The sequence below is a fragment of the Triturus cristatus genome, chromosome 10, assembly GCF_964204655.1.
Source record: "Triturus cristatus chromosome 10, aTriCri1.1, whole genome shotgun sequence".
NCBI lineage: Eukaryota > Metazoa > Chordata > Amphibia > Caudata > Salamandridae > Triturus > Triturus cristatus.
The window spans coordinates 312,442,513-312,460,418 of record NC_140593.1 but is presented as its reverse complement, the minus strand read 5'-3'; the positions used below and the strand labels follow the sequence as shown (position 1 = coordinate 312,460,418).

General features: G+C 41.3%; 1 protein-coding gene across 3 annotated transcripts in view; it reads right to left on the bottom strand.

Annotated features, from left to right (window-relative positions):
- ADAM22 (ADAM metallopeptidase domain 22) overlaps positions 1–17,906 on the bottom strand; it is a 1,168,071-nt gene that overhangs the window by 453,815 nt on the left and 696,350 nt on the right. For all 3 annotated transcript variants that reach the window (XM_085631338.1, XM_085631339.1, XM_085631337.1), the window contains exon 9: positions 6,584–6,658. In XM_085631338.1, coding sequence (XP_085487464.1) covers positions 6,584–6,658 — 75 coding nt within the window. The remainder of the gene's footprint in view (positions 1–6,583; positions 6,659–17,906) is intronic.

Sequence of the window (17,906 nt, the reverse complement as noted above, 5' to 3'; positions counted from 1 at the left end):
TATCCCCACATAACATAGACACATATAAGTGGGTGTGTGAGTATTTGTGTGGGTGAGTGAGATGCTGTGTGAGTGGCTGCATTGGTGAGTAAGTGGGTGTGTCAGTGGCTGTATGGGGGAGTGAGTGGCGGTGTGAGTGACTTTATGGGTGAGTAAGTGGGTGTGCAGTGACTGTATGGGTGAGTGAGGGTGTGACTGAATGGATGTGTGAGTGACTCAGTGTGTAAGTGGCTGTGTGGGTGAGTGGGTGGATGTGTGAGTGCCTGTATGGATGTGTGAACGGGTATGTAAGTGGTTGTGTGGGTGTGTGAGTGAGTGTGTGAGTGCTTTTATGGAAAAGTGAGTGGCTGTGTAAAGAGGCTGTATGGGTAAGTGAGTCAGTGTGTGAGTGACTTTGTAGGTAAATAAGTGGGTGTGTGAATAGCTGTATGGGTGAGTGTGTGGCTATTAGAGTGGTGGTATGGGTGAGTGGTTGTATAAGTGGCTATATGGGTGAGTGACTATACGAGTACCTCTATTGGGGAGTAGGTGGGTATGTGAGTACAGGTATGGGTCTGTAAATGGGTATGTAAGTGGTTGTGTGGTGTGTGTGAGTGGGCATACAAGAGGTTGTGTGTGGTTCTGTGGAGCATGTTCATCAGTGATCTCATCAGTGATGTTACTGACTGTCATGAGTGATGTACTATGTGAGGTCATAAACAGTACATTGCAGAGGCTTAAGTTATAGTTAGCTCAAGTAACGATACCTGCTGAATTTCACTGGCTTTGTATGAGTGAAATCTTAGCCTAACTATAACATCCCTGTAACCTTTGGGTTTTTTCAGTGAATTTCTAAGGTTTTTTAAATTCTATTTCTTAACTATAACATCCCTGTAACCTTTGGTTGTTTTAAGTGAAAATATTATGTGTGTGTAGGGACATGGGTTATTAGTTGTGAAGGATGTGAGTCCTTCACAAGTAATACGTCTAAAATTGTCTTTTCACTGCAAACCAAGTACCCAAGTGTAGCACTTGAGTCTCTCAGGATAGGAAAGTAGAACAGTCAAAGTCCTTCTCAGGGGAGGTGGTGTGGGCTTGTAACCCCGGCTCACTGGTGCATAACAACAACACAAATCCTTGTCCAGTTAGGGATTTTTCTTTTTAAAACCTTTGTTTTTTTAAGTGAATTTCTATGTATTTTTAACTAGTAGTCACATTAGCAGAGTGCTGGAGAAAGGGGGTAGGGCCTTCGACTAGCTCTCAGGAATCCCTCTGCATGGGACATATTGGAGATAACAGGAGGGCGTCTTGGCCCCCAAGCCCCCTCAGTATCCAAGAGGACTTCAACCCTCAAACGGTAGTGCACCAGGAGGCTCTTTTGTACATTGGTGGGTGTTGGCTCCGAAGACCTCTCAGCAATCCCACTGTGTAGGACTTACTGGAGGTAACATGAGGGGTACTTGCCCCCACCAAGGACCATCAGCAGCCAAGGGGACTTCATCCCCCCTCCAGCTGTTAACCAGGCAGCGCGTTTGCAGAGTGGTTGAGAAAGGGGGCCTTGCCTCTGACAACCTCTTACCAACCCAGCTGTGTGGCACTTGGTGGAGTTAAAAAGAGGGGTAGTTGGCCCCTAAGGACCCTCAAGAGCCAAAGGAACTTCATCCCCCAACTGATAGTGCACCAGGAGGCGGGTTTGCAGAGTGGTGGAGAAAGTGGCGTGGCCTCCTACAACCTCTCAGCAATCTCGCTGTGTGGGACTTACTGGGGGTAACAGGAGGGATAGTTGCCCCCCAAGGACTGTAAGAAGTAAATTGGGCTTCATCTCCTATCAGCAGTGCACCAGGAGGTGTGTTTGCAGAGTGGTGGGAAAAGGGGCTTGGCCTTGAAAGACCTCTCAACAATCCTGGTGTATGGGACTTACTGGAGGTAACAGAAGGGGTTCCTGGCACCCAAAGACCCTCAGCATCCAAGGGGACCTCATCCCCCAATCAGTAGTGCACCAGGAGGCATGTTTGCAGAGTGGTGGAGAAGGGAGGTGGGGCTTGCATTAGGTTTCGCCTACTTGATTAATAATAAGTGGTTTTTGTTGTCAGTTGTAGCTTGCTGAGTAGTTGTACAATATAAGTTACAGAAAGTCTGTCAAAATGTTTTAACTTAACTTTATGTAGAAAAAGGAAATATATTGTGCTGTTACTAGTGATATAGTGCAGTTAAATAATAGCAAAATTATGACAAAATTAAATGAAATAGGGAAATAGTAATATTGATTGATGTAATAGTAATATTATGTGTTTGGAGGAGTTCTGACAATGTTTGGGCCCGGTGCCACTGCACCTACTGCACCATTCAAATTATGCCCCTAATCTCTGCAAAAGAACTGCATTTGCGACTGCGGTTTAGTTCTAAAATATAGCAATATTTGGTGTTTAGAGGAGTTATAACAACTTTTGGCCTTGGTGCCACTGCACCTGCTGCACTATTCAAATCATGACCCTTTTGCCTGTAAGGTAACTGCACTTGCGACTGCCTGTTTAGTGTAAAATATTGCAATATTTGGTGTTTAGAGGGGTTCCTAGAGCTTTGGGCCCCGGTGTCACTGCACCTGCTGCACCATTGAAATCATGTTTCTAGTGCCTGCAATGTAACTGCACTTGTGACTGCTTATTTTTTACTTAAATCCAATCCAATCCAATCCAAAGACTTTATTCGGATAACAGCTATCCATAAAAGTAAAACATGTACAAGATAAAAACACATTAGGAAATAAATAGCGATGTCAAGTTCATAATGTGGCAACATACAGTAAACATAGGTAAAGTGCATATTGTAAATTACAAATACAAATAACTTCATAGGTCGCACATAGATTTCCGAGCACCCATAGCTACTCTATAAAAAGTGCCAATGCACAAAATTTATTCAGCGTTGTCCAATTTAAGTATACAGTCAAGAGCATCAGTTAAATTGATAGGTGACAGCTCTTACAAAAATGGAATTAACAGCCATTGTGCGTATTTCATATAATATTTACAGAAAAGTGTAAAAGTGTTTGTCCGCTGTAACCATCGCATGGACATGGCAGGGAGCCAAGTTTTGCATGAAGGTTCCCTTCTCCTTCTATTCAGAAAACAGGAGAATTGAATCCTTTAACCAGATTGGCTAATTTGATTAGACAATGGCCATACTCTGATGAAATATTAAGACAAATTTACCAGGTTGCTAAATTTACATGTTAATATACAGAATAATACACAATATAATATACTGTTTTAAAAAAAAGATATGATGAGTATATGTTTTTAATATGTTTGTTAATTTTGTATGTATCAACTCAATGAAACATGTTTTCTGAATAAAAAAACTTAATTGATAGAACATTCCTTTGAATCTGTATGTCTAATTGGAAATGTATTATATTGTGTATTATTCTGTATATTAACGTGTAAATTTAGCAACCTGGTAAATTTGTCTTAATATTTCATTAGAGTATGGCCATTGTCTAACCAAATTAACCAATCTGGTTAAATGATTCAATCCTCCTGTTTTCTGAATAGAAGGAGAAGGGAACCTTGGGACATATTATCAACGGCCAGCGATAATTATCGCTGGCCGTGCTTAGCGATAACTTTTTTATAGCAGGCTATCTCTGGAATGTATCGCCCTGGTAGCGTGTTATTAACAATGCGTTTCTCCAGGGCGATAAAAATTCCAGAGATAGCGAGGTTATCTCTGTTTTGCAGGGAACATCGCTGGTTTTCCAGCGATGTTCCATGCAAAACGGCGATAACCTTGCTGAGACGACCCTGTGGTGGTATCAGCATAACCCACCCCCTATGTAAAACATAGGTAAGTCTTGATTTTAGCAGACGTTAGTTTTTGGTGAAAACGACCGTTTTTGCCAAAATCTAACGTGTGCTAAAATCATGTGGGCTGCCTTGTAAATATCGCGATGTGAACATCGCGATATTTGCAAGGTAGTCCATCCGGGGAACGCCCAGTGACGCCCACTTTGCATCTCATTAGAGCTGCAAAGGGAGGCGTTGGGAAAAAGGGTGCTAACATGCGATTATGCATGTTAGCACCCTCTTGTAAATAAGGCGATATTTTTATCTCCGCTTTTTTTGCTTTTTAAGCCAAAAAAGCAGAGATAAAGCCCTTGTAAATATGCCCCCTTGTTTTTTTGTTTTATTCTCTCCCATTGAAATATCGGTAAAGCGATGTAACTTGGTAAACAATGCTCAGGGTACTCAATGGGTATAAATTTTGCAACAGTTTGTTTCTTAGATTCCCTCTCTAGTCTTTCCGCGCTATAAAGTGCGTACAGTGCTGACTTCAAAACTTTTTTATCCATTGTTGCAGCTGTATTAGGATAAAAAAACAGTACTTAAATATAGCAATATAAAATGAAGCACGGTGCCACAGCACCTGCAGCACCATTGAAATCATGGCTCCAGTGCCTGCTAGATAAGTGCACTTGTGACTGCCTGTTTAGTAGTAAAATATAGCACTACTCTGCGTTTAGAGGGGTCCCTAGAGCTTTTGGCCCCGGTGCCACTGCACTTGCTGCACCATTCAAATCAAGCCCCTTTTAATTGCACTTGTAACTGCAATTGTGCCTGCCTGAATAGTAGTAAAATATAGCAATATTTTGAGTTTAGAGGAGTTCTGACAACATTTGGGTCCGGTGCCACTGCACCTGCTGCACCATTTAAATCATGATCCTGTTGTCTGTAAGGTACCTGCACATCTGACTGCATGTTGAGTAGTAAAATATAGCAATATTAAGTGTTTAGTGGGGTGCCTAAAGCTTTTGGTCCTGGTTCTACTGCAACTGCTGCACCATTCAAATCATAACCTTACTGCCTGCTAGATAAATGCACTTGTGACTGTCTTGTTTAGTAGTAAAATGTAGCAATAATCTGGGTTTAGTGGGGTCCCTGGAGCTTTTGCCCCCAGTGCCACTGCACCTGCTGCACCATTCAATTCAAGTCCTTTTCAACTGCAATTGTAACTGCCTGTTTAGAAGTCAAAGATAGCAATATTATGTGTTTAGAGTAGTTCTGACAACTTTTAGGCCCAGTGCCACTGCAACTGCTGCACTATTGAAATCATGACCCTAGTGCTTGCTGGATAACTGCACTTACGACTGCCTGCTTAGTACTAAAATATAGCAATATTTGGTGTTAAGTGGCGCTAGGAGAGCATTTGGCCCTGGTGCCACTGCACCTGCTTCACCATTCAAATCAATCCCCTATCAACTGCAAGGTAACTGCAATTCTCATTGCCTGTTTAGTACTAAAATATAGCATTATTAGGTGTTTAGAGGAGTTGTGATAACTTTTTAGCCCAATGCCTCCGCACCTGCTGCACCATTCAAATCATGACCCTTGTGCCTGAAAGATAACTGCACTTGTGACTGCCTGTTTAGTTTTAAAATATAGCAATAATCAGGGTTTAGTGAAGTGCCTTGAGCTTTTGGGCCCAGTGACACTGCACCTGCTGCATCATTCAAATAATGACCCTGTTGCCTGAAAGATAACTGCACTTGTTACTGCCAAATTAGTAGTAAAATATAGCATTTTTAGGTGTTTAATGGGGTCCCTAGAGTTTTTGTTTCTGATGTCACTGCACCTGCTACACCATTGAAATCATGCCTCTGTTGTCTGTAAGGTAACTGCACTTGTGACTGCCTGTTTAGTAATGAATATAGCAATATTGTGTGTTTAGAGAAGTTCTGACAGCTTTTGGGCCAGGTGCTACTGCACCTGCTGCACTATTCAAATCATGACCCTGTTGTCTGTAAGGTAAGTGCACTTGTGGCTGCCTGTTCAGTAGTAAAATACAGCATTGCTCTTTATATTAACATGCAATATTTACAACATTTAGAATGTGATCTTAATGATCAAATAGGTTAAGTTGAAAAAAATCTACCCGATAATGCCTACAAAGTGCAAAGAAAAGTACTGAGGCATGAATTGGAAATGCCACAAATGTTCTAAAGCTAAAGCATCTGCTTTACACAACTGAGTAATAAAAAAACAAGCATTTCAGCATACTGTTAGAAGCTGTCTGGCTTTTCTGTGGGAAGAGATCTTATCTTGATAGTGAATGGGGCTTAAACAGTGTGAACAGCTTTAGTAGAAGTATTGTAAAATGTGTGCAGCCAGGGGAAGTTAACAAGAAAAAAAATTCCACACAAAAGCAAATGAACGCAGTAATTCGGTGACGGGAACTAATTAGAGCCTCTTTTTAAGATATATTACATACAAGAGATTGCACAAGCATGCAGGCAAAACCTAAACACTAACTCAAATAGAAAAGCCTCTCTAAACATGGGCCAAATTGTGGAGAGTTGACATCTACAAAGAAAAGACTAATCACTGCATGGCTTGTTAATTTGACAAAATTGAACTGTTTCAAATATCCCTGAGGAGATGTATTTTCAGAGGATGTCAAGTACCTCCAAAAATTCAAACCGAGTAAGCAGCACGGATGTTCATCAGCTCCACAACACTGACAGACTAATGATCGGACACAAAAAAACAGTAAATTCCCCACCATAACTGCGCGGCACTCCATGAACTATGTCGTAGGAATATCTTACCATCAGATGATCGTTCACAATCAATAGTTCAATGTATTTTGTTTCATCTTCAACGCTACTTGCCATCCCAAGAATCTACAAAAGTTTAACAGTGGTTATAACAAAGCCAGCTAAGGAACAGACAGAACTCACAAAAAGAATAACTACTGTGTTCTTATTTTAAATGATTAATTGTTTCATGTTCACAGAAGGTTTGCAACATCTGCAAAGTAAAACAGTCAATGTTTACAGAAACAATATTGTTAACTGGGGTTTACAACCAGACAATTCTTCTATTTGTTGACTTCCGCTGACCAGTTAATACACATGATAGATGCCTATCGAGATTTTAAATCGAATAATTATAATATATCTGTTTTAGCCTTGATGAGGATGATGATGAGGAAATAGCTATATTCGATTATTGAGCAATAACCATAAAAGAGCATTGTAAAAGGAAAATCAGTACAAGTAAACATGAGATAAAAACAAGCATAAAATCATCTTAATCAAAAATAAACATTTAAAACTCATGACATACAGTAAAATCATCACAATACCCCTTTTAGTTAAAGTCAACTATATATTTTAAAACCTCATAATTCTGTTCCAGTACATATCATTTTTTTTAAAAAAAAGCCCCAGCAGCAAAAGGCTCAGACAGCATTTGAAGATAGAGAAAAGCTGGTCAATATTGACAGAACCCCCTAGATTTAAGAATAGGTAACAAAAACCTAGTCTGAGGGGGTCACAAAACTTACAAAATAAGACCAAGTGCTCCAATGACTGGAGTGAACTTCAGTTACAGGGGCAAATTCTTACAGAACTAGTGTCCAACTGTCCAGGGGGAAAACAGAGATAAGATGGAATTGTACCTAAGCAAGACTTTTGTAAGGATAGATCTTTCCAATGGGTTTCTATAAAGGGAAAGATAAGGTTTGTGCCCAACATTAGTTTTCAAAATCAAGTAGAGTCTTGGGGTAGGTTTACCAAAAGCCATGCTCTCTCTCTCTTCAGGAGCACGCTTTTTAATTGCTCGCAGTATGTTATGTTTTCTAGACAATTTATTGTGAATATTGGATGGCAAGCAGTGCTCACATTGAATTCCATGGCAGGCGTGCATCATGTATTGATTGCGCTTCTTCGTTAAGTGTGAGATGTGGAAAGGATTTCTTTTCTAACTGTGATTCTACTCACTTAGGGGCATATGTATCAAACGATTTTTTAATCGCAAACGCTGTGATTCGCAAAATAACAGCGCTTGCGATTAAAAAATCGGTTATCGGGATGTATGAGCCAAATCCCATCGCAAAATTAAGGAATTGCTAATTTAGCGATTTCTTAATTTTGCGTAAGCATTTAAGAAATCGCAAATTGCGATTTCTTAAATGATATGTAAAAAGCACCCAAGTAGTGCGAATTATCCTTAAGAAATCGCAAATTACCACCAACTTCCAGTTGGTGGTAATTTGCGATTTCCTTTAAAAATGCACTTTTTTGAATTTTGCAAAGTGCCACGTGACGCTCATACATGCCCTTAGGGCATGTATGTGCGCCATATGCACACACATGCTCATTTCAGGGGTGCATCAGGGTGTCATCATGACACCCTTGCACCTTTGAAATTATTCTCAAATAGCGATTAGCAAATTGCGATTCGCTATTTGAGAATTACTTCCCATTCATTCCTATGGGTCTCCTGGCCCATAGAAATGAATGGGCAGGTATTCCTTAATTGTGATTTCGCAATTTGCTAATCGCAATTAAGGAATTTTAAGAAATCGCAAAAAGTTTGCAATTTTTTAAATACATCCCGTTTTGCAATTCTCAAATAGCGATTCTTTAAAAATCGCTATTTGAGAATCGCAAATGGTGATGTTGATACATATGCCCCCAGGACTTTGGAAGCCATAAATGACCTCTAGATGCCAGGTACTACCAATGGGAAAGGTACAATAGGCACTTAATGTACTATTGGGTTGTATGATGTTACAACGCGATCATTTAGATCGCGGTACATTACATCACTGTTTTTACAACGCAAGTCGTTACAACGACTTGCTGTGGAGGGCGCTGGACTTAGGAATAGTATGATTTACTATTCCAACTCCAGCCTCCGTACAGTAGGGAAGGTGTTGGAATAGTAAATCACACTATTCCTTAGTCTTTAGCTCCATCCATCGCAAGTCGCTGTAACGACTTGCGTTGTAAAAGCAGCGATGTAATGTATTGCGCTGTTTTGACAGCGTTGTTAGGGTCGTTTTCCATACTATTGTGATATATTAAATTAGTTTGTGAGGCACTAAACGTTCCACATAAGAATAAACCAAACTGAAAGAGATATCAACAAAGTAAAAAGTTAACAAGGAGGTCCTCAGTTGAAAAAACAGGTTTTCACTGCTTGCCATAACTGAGATGATTTTCAAACTTTAGAAGAGAAGTTGAAAGATAATTATAAACAGTAGTGTAAATATCGCTCTAGGGGGAAAACATTTTGCCTTGCTGCTTCTGTTGACAGGAAATCTTACACAGGAGTGGTTATTTGGCCATTACCCAAGGAACCGGTGAAGCTGAGAACATCGTTGACAGGGACCAAGAACTGAAACCCAGAACCTGAATCTGCACTCTGATCAAGGTGAGTTTCTCATTGCTATTTGTATGGTGCTTAGAATCACAGCAGACAGACTAAAGGCCTGATTTAAATCTCGATAGGCCGGGTAACTCCTTCGCAATGAAGACGGATACCCCGTCCGCTGAAATATAAATCCCGTTGGATATAATGGGATTTATATTTCGGCAGATGGGATATCGTCACCGTTATAATGGAATAACCCATCCGCCAAGATCTAAACCAGGCCCTAAGCATGGACGGATGGAGGCCAGGAATTCAATATCAACATTTTTCCTGAAAGATGCAGAACTTGACCCTCCTTCTCCTCTCTTGAAAAGATAAATCCCTGTGAAAGGTAGATGGAAATTCCTACCCTTGGGCACGAATTAAGTTACTTGGCTAGGTTAAAACAATATGTATTCTCACATGAACCTCTCTGCCAGTGACATTTTGTGTGGTCTTATGCAAGGTAGAGGACAGAAGTCCACGTCAAAAAATATGTTTCCTCTACCAGCACAGGTCCGCGCATGTCCATGATATAGAACCTGAGTTTGTTTTTGGGGTTTTAAACTTTGGTAATAAGAAAGTAGATCAACTTGTGTCAAGGTCCCAATGTGAAACATGTTTTTATGTCAGAATATCATTGTCAAAAATATTGGTGGGCATAAATACTGTGTCCTAACTGTCATTTACAAATGTATCGTTCCACTTGGTGTGTACTTTATATCATTAAGTCCAATTGGGGCAATACTTTTGTAAACATTATGTAGTCCCCATTATTCTGGTACCATACCATGAAACAAGTCACACCCCCTTGTGAATGAATGGTTTAGTCTGTCTATTCTTTCCAGCTTTCATGTAATACTTTCACTCCAATGAAGTGCACAATGGCAGGGGAACGTTCTAGCCAAGTAATATAACTGGGCAGAGTGAGTGCATGTGTAACAGTGCAATGCAGCAGACTTTGTACATAAAACGGCTATAATGGAATGTAAAACATGTATTGCATCTACACAAGATGTGACTAGACAGTATTCGTGGAGATGCATGGGTCTGGAGATCTGAATGTAATCCCTCTGAGTGGGTGATGCTAAATGGCCTACCAGGCAACATCCCCAAAAAGTGTCTGCTCGAGTACCACTCTGGTTGACATTCCATCCTTTGAGTGAAATGACAAACAGGAGCATGTTTCAAAATGTATTCATCAACATGGTCACCATGAAAAAATGCAAAACGCCACGAGACGCAGAGTTCTTGTAAATTATCAGACTTCAGTGAATGCAGGGTGACATTCAATGCTCTGGCAACGTTCAAAGCAGGCAAAACCCTGCTCTATTTAGAGTTTAAGATGGTTATACTTTTTTTTAAAGATACTTACAGTTAACTGGAGCCTTTGCAAATGTTAGAAGGATGCCTGATTTGCAGATAGCACAGTGGGTGCAAGACTTCCAACTCGCGTATCAGGCTACGTAAGAATCAGAATCTTCTGGTGGTAAAAGGCAGAGATAGGGGCAACCTTCTTTGAAATATAACTCTTAACCATTTTAGGCATAGGTGCATGCTTCTCACCTAGGCAGTTAGAGTAAATTCATGGCCCAGGTTGCCTTGCTCTATGTTATTATCATTTTGTTAATGGACAAGTGGCAATGTCCATCCCTTTGGAATGGAGGTTAGTGTACTAAGTGTGAGCATAATGCTCTTTGGCTGAACAAACATCATGCATATCATGTGTGTCAGTCTCCCTCGTGTTTGTTAGAGCTAGTAACATATGACATATCTCTTCTTTCAAACTGCCTGCCTTTGAGCAACACAGTAGTTTCACCTGGTAGGAGATGTATAGATCCCCATCGTATTTTGCATGCAACGTGTTTTATGTGGTCAAAGTGGCTGCTTCTTTCCCCTTTCTGATGAGCAGAAAAACATCTGCTTCGAATTCTCCATTCACCTCCAGAATGTCTACGCCTAAGGAGACTGGTTCTAAGGTGAATTTTCAGCGGGCACTAAAGAGCCCTTTTTTCCTAAGTGAGAAAATTGAAGGTTTTTTCAGGAACATAACTAATGTTGTGCATCTCATCATCATGTGAAAAATACAGTGCTTCCTGAATGTCATCTTTGCAATGATGCACTAGAACTTCTCTTAAGGATGGAATTATTTGATGTGGCTTGCGCACTGGCTCAGTTTCTTAAAAAGTGTTTGGATTAGTGTCTTATAGTGTATATAGTAAGGGTTTGGGGCTTTTAGTGTAGTATGATGAATTGGTATTTATAAGGGGTAAATATTTAAAACATGTTATTGTTTTTTAAGGACTGTATGTTTTATAGACGGTGTCTAAACATTAATAAAGAAAGAACTTGATTCCAAACTTGCAATCTTCCTCCTGAAGTCTGATTTTACAAAGAGTTCAAAAGAGCAGGGGGACTATTCTGGAGCTTTCAAGGCAGTGTTGTTGGAATGAACCTTGTGTTAATATGTGAGTGAGTGTCTTTCTTAGCCAGTAGTTTCTTCTTGAAAGTTCCAAAAGGAGAGTAATAGAGAGAGTTGTCAGTCAGTGTGTAACACACTGGACCTGCTTCACAAATCAGAAAGCTGACTGACTTGTGGTGGAGATCCCGCATTTGTGGGGGAGTCTCCACACTCGGGATGGAATCTCCCTAATGAGAATTCTCATTGCGGGGACTCCACCCTTTAGTGCGGGTACCCCACCACGAGTGCGGGCCTCCACCACATGTGAGGAGGCCCTTGGTGAATCAGGCACTCATTCTCCTGATTAGTTTTTCTGGCTTCCTAGAGCAGTCGCTGACTGGGTTTTCCCAAAAGTGAGATGGACTGACGTTTGGTGTAGGGTACGTCTACTGCCCAGAGAGGTCCTCCTGCTTGGGTTCAAGAGTTGTCCACATTACAGGAATGTTCTTTCCATGGGATTTGAAGATGTTGAGCAAGCCATACTTTTCTACAAAGGTCTCACTTTCAAATCAAATTTCACAAGTGGAACCACACATGATGTCTAGGTGACATTTCTCCTCATGAACAGCATTCAATGTCAACAGTGCATGTTATTCCTTTATTATATATAGAGTTTTTCTGCAAATCTTGTTAACTCTGAGCGACCTGCAGTAATCTACAAAGAAGCAATAAAACAATAAAAGATGGGGAGCAGAAACTACAATTATGAATATGAAACTGAATCAAAGAGTAGAACGTTTGGAGAATCAACAGAGACACTGTTTTATTGGCAGGTTGTTAAACATATTTTTTTGAAGATCTTTATTAAGGGTGTAAGACTGGAGGAACAGGTGAGTTTTGAGCTGACATTTGAAGAAGAGTAAATGCTTTCATGCCAGGCAGTCTTGGAATAGCAGCTGGAAAGTCTAGATACACATTTATATTGCCTTGAAAATCAAACTTAATGTTGAAACTAAGAGAGTGTTTGCTATGAGTCTGGAGTGTGTCCTCTTAGAAGGAGGGTTTGAGATTTTGTAGGAAGGATTTGGCTGTTTGGGACACTTGAACATGATGCTGGAGGGATTGGAAGTGATCCATGCCTTACTGGAAACTAGTGAGGATGTTACAAAGGCTGTGAAATGTAGTTGAATTTTGTGAGGTTGAAAAAGAGATTGGCTGAGGAACAAACAATATTTGTTAGGATAGCAAACCGAGTAGTAAGGAATACCAATTAGAACATCATTAGAGGTCAGATCAACAGAGGACTCAATTCTGGCCACATTTAATTTCAATTTGTAAGTCTAGCGTTATCCTAAGGGAAAGAGTGAGGCAAGGACTCTCCTGCTCTGATTCTCAATGGCCAACACAATCCCAAATTTAAACGTACAGGTTCTCTCCAGGTATTTTTGATACCAGAAGGTTCTCCAATAGCTCAGGTCCTTAAACTGAAGCAGTGGAATTGAATTCTAAGGAAAAGAAGGTTTGAAGTCAGGTCACTGAAGGAAGTGGATATCACTTCCTTCTGTCTTATTCAAAAATGGATTATTAAAAAATGGTGGCACTCTAATTGACAATGAAAGTAAAACGACTCCAAGATGCGATACTTACAGATTCAGCTACAAAAGAGCTTGAGAAAATGGTTCAGAACCACATGGGACTCTGAATAGGAATGCAATGAGCGTAGAAGTCTTGGGATCTGATCTCAAAAGGCACAATCAAGGTACAACCAGGAAGCACCTTTATGGTGGTATAAAATCCCATAATCAGTGGACTTCCCAAAAAATACATCAGTATCCATTCGTAAGCATTGTGTCATTTTCAATTTCGCACACAAACCTGATTTACAACCATGATTTATACTGGAAATCATTAACTGTGACTGTGTTTTTGCGTAAAATCTATCGATTGGCTTGGCAGAAATGGGTTTGCTGGTGTATTGAAAGGACCTAGGATCCCATTTCAGTGGATGTAGTGGAAGTAGCTAACTATCTATCAGAATTGTTTGGAAAAGGCCTAGCTTACAGAACTATCAATGTTCATCGCTCTGCTATTGCTTCTGGTCATGTTCTGGTTAATGATTACTCAATAGGACAACATGTGCTTATTAAAAGACTTTTAAGAAGTATCAGGATTTCAAAACCACCCATTTCTAAATATAACTCCCTCTGGGATGTTTCATAAGTTTTAAAACTTTTAGACAGTCTGGGCTCAAATGATTCTCTTTCCCTTGAACTGCTTTCCTTCAAACTGACAACTCTCCTCTGTCTAGTCTCTTTTAGAAGAGTCTCCGATGTCAAAGCTTTAGATATTTCAAACAGAGTTTTTTCCCCAGAAGGTATATGCTTTTATTTAATTAATAGAACAAAGACTAATTCTCAAACAATTTTCTATCCTTATTTTGATGAGCATGTTAATTTATGTGTTGTCAGATGTGTTAAAGAATATGAACTTAAAACCTCTCTTTTAAGATCTAACGTCAATCAGTTACTGATTTCTTTCAGCATACCTCATAAAGCTGTATCTCCCTCAACTTTAGCAAGATGGGTTAAAGAAGTGATGAAAATGTCTGATGTTGATGTTAGCATGTTTGGCGCTCACTCTATCCGTGGTGCCTCTGCTTCTCAAGCCCTTCTACAAGGAGGTTCATTGAACAATATTCTTAAATGTGCTGATTGGTCAAAGGATATGGTTTTTCGCAAGTTTAATTTTAGACCTGTTGAGAATACTGCTTCATGTCTATTGAAAATGCTTTAAACTTGCAATAAGATTAGCATCCGGTCTTGCCATAAAATGTAGATTTTCCCCAACTCTGTTGACCAGAAAATCTGGATTTTATTAAAGACACAGAGGCTAATATTATTCCCTTCCTAATCCCATCCCTTTACTCATTTGTCTTTCTTTTCCTTTAGGTCGTGCTCAACAAAAATTTGGATGGAATTCTTAAGTTGAATTTTTCCCTATTCTTCAATGTTGACGAGATCTCTCTCCCCTTGAAGAGGATTCTATGGATTTGGACATTTATTGTCTTTGTTTTAATAACTTTATTTATGACTTACTTAATTTATCTTGTTTAAAAAAGAAGGATGAGCTACCAGTGTTCTGACCTTTTATTGGGTTAGAATTTCCTTGTGTCACAATGCTTCTATGGTCTTTAAAGTGCCTGTGGTATAATAATTAAAAGAAGATTGCAATAATATTGGCCTCCGTGTCTTTAATAAAATCCAGATTTTCTGGTCAACAGAGTTGGGGAAAATCTACATTATCCTCAATAGAAAGTATGGTGTAAATATGTATTATCACATTCAAGGTTTTTTTCTATATTCCTCCCGCTAGATATTCTTTTTGTTAGGTAAAGTTTTGTTTCTTCCATCCTTATCGAAATTGGAGTGTTTTGCTGTTTTCCACAACGATCTGCACATTTACATCACTTACTTTTAGCAACTGGTCATGATAAAGGTCCTTTGTGACAGCTCCCCCCTTGCTGCTTAGCTGCCTCCCTGGTTACTGAATTGTTTACTTTGTTATTGTGCTCAACCTTGTTTAACTCATCTTTTTTTAATCTTGTTCAACTTGTTTAGTTTTGTACTGCCCTTGCTAATTTCTGTTGTTTCTCTGCCTGCTCGATTTACCACCGCTTTTTCCTGCTGCCTTTTCCCACCGCCTTTTCCCACCGCTTTTCCCCACCGCATCTCCCTCCTACTTCCCACTCTAGCAGGCCCTGCCCCCCGCCTACCAGCATCCCTACCTCCTCCCAGGAACTACTTAATGGAGGCTGCAGCATCACCCCAGTGAGCAGATCCTTCATGACAGCTCCCCCCTTGTTGCTTTGCTGCCTCCCTGGTTACTGAATTGTTCTCTTTGTTATTGTGCTCATCTTTGTTTATTCTTGTTCAAGTTGTTTAGTTTTCTATTGCCTTTGTTAATTTCTGTTGTTTCTCCTGCGGCTGGATTTCCTGCAGCTTTTCTCCATCACATCTCTCTCACGCTTCCTGACCTCGCAGGCCCTGTCCACCACCTCCCAGCGCCCTTCCCTCCTCCCAGGACCTACTTAATGGAGGCTGCAGCATCACCACAGTTATCAGGTTCTTCATTATAGCTTCTCCACTGCCTCCCTGGTTACTGAATTGTTCACTTTGCTGTTGTGCTCAACCTTGTGAAACTCATCTTTGTTTAAACTTTTTTAACTTGTTTAGTTTTGTACTGCTTTTGTTAATTTCGGTTGTTACTCCACCTGCCCGCTTTACCGCTGCTTTTTCCTGTCACTTTTTCTCACCTCATCTCATAACCATAGCACCCACATGCACAACGTCAACCACAACTGCTTCGGAACAACTCCACTGCCTCCTGCTAAACGCACAATCGCTCTGCAGGCACGCCGCTGAGATCTGGGACACCATCACCTCCCTCACCCCAATGTTGTCTTCCTGACTGAGACAAGCTCAACCACGCATCTGCTCCCGACATCAACCTCAGCAGCTCCAAACGGCTGCAAGATAGCACACCGGACACAGAGGTGGTATCGCAATCATCCACAAAGAAACCATCCACTGCACCACCACCGCAGATGACATCACCCCAATCATGGAACACCTCAATGTCCAACTCCAAATCGATGGCAAAACCACCATCAGGGGCAACCTTGCTTACAGACCTCCAGGACTATGCCCCAGTTTCTGCTACACCATCTCCGAATGCATTTCCATGTTCCCTATTGACTCCAAACACTACATCTTCCTCTGAGACCTAAATTATTACCTCAGCCACCTTAATGATGCCAACACCACCTACCTCCTCGAAAGCATGAACAACATCGGCCTCACCCAGCTAGTCACTGACCCCACACACTACACAGGACACACGCTCGACCCCATCTTCACTGCCAGCGACAGAGTTAAGTACAGCCATGTCACCGAGCTCACTTGGAAAGACCATTACATCATCCACTTCACCATCACAGGATCCCCTGGCACCACCACCAAGCATCCCTGCCCTCCACAGTGCAGCTACAACAAAGTATCAGAGAGCCAGTGGCTAACGCCCTCAACACCTCCCACTCTGACACTGCAACCAACCTAGAACAGGCTGTCTAAAACTTCTCTGCCTGAATCTCTGTTTGCACCATAGAGTTGCCCCTGTCAAGTCCACCAAACCCAAGAGACTCACCAAACAGGCCAGTTGGTAAACCGCAGAACTGAAATCCACAAAACGCAACTGCAAGTCACTAGAAAGAAAATGGCACACCAGCAAGGAGCCCAAAGACCAAGCCACCTCAAATCGCCCCTCGATCAATACCGCCAACTACTTAAAGAGCGAGGAGCACCGTGGCAACCGCATCGAAGTCAGCTGGTACCACAGCAAAAAAGTCTTCAACATTTTCAAAGAGTTCTGCAAAACATCATTGTCCCCCAAAAATTCTGCGACACGTTGCCGGACTTCTTCCACAACAAGATCTCCACCATCTACAAAAACGCCAACCCACTGCCGCCGACACCCTCAGACTTCTCAATGCCACAGATGAAAACCTAGATGCAATCTCCAACCACCTGCTCACCAGCTGGGACCAGCTCACCACTCAAAACACCACAGCCATCATGAACTTCGTCCACGCAGGAGCACCCATGGACCCCTGTCCCCACCACATTTTCAACCTCTGGAGCAAAATGATCAGATGCAGCTCACCTCCATCTTCAACTCATCCATAACCACAGCCACCATCCCCGAAGTATGGAAACACACAGAAGTTCAACCACTTCTGAAGTAACCTTCCGCCGACTCCAGTGAACTCAATCACTACTGTCTCATCTCTCTGCTCCCCTTTCCAACCAAAGTACTTGAAAAGGCCATCAACTCCCAACTCACAGAACACCTGGAGATCAACAATCTTCCGGACACCCTTCAATCCAGTTTCCACAACAACCACAGCACCGAAACCGCCATGATCGTTGCCACTGACAACATCAGAACCCTCCTCGACTGGGGAGAAATGGCAGCCCCGATCCTCCACAACCTCTCAGATGCATTTAATACGGTATCTCACCACACCCTTATCAAGAGGATTCATCACATCGGAATCCAAGGAGATGTCCTCAAATGGATTGCATCCTTCCTCACCGGAAGAACCCAGAGAATCCGCTTACCACTTTTCACCTCTGAACCCAGAAACATAATCTGCAGCATCCCTCAGCCCTACACTATTCAACATCTAAATGACCCCCTCGGCCAACATCGGCACGACCCATGGAATGAACATCATATCCTACGCAGATAATACTCAGCTTATCCTCATTATA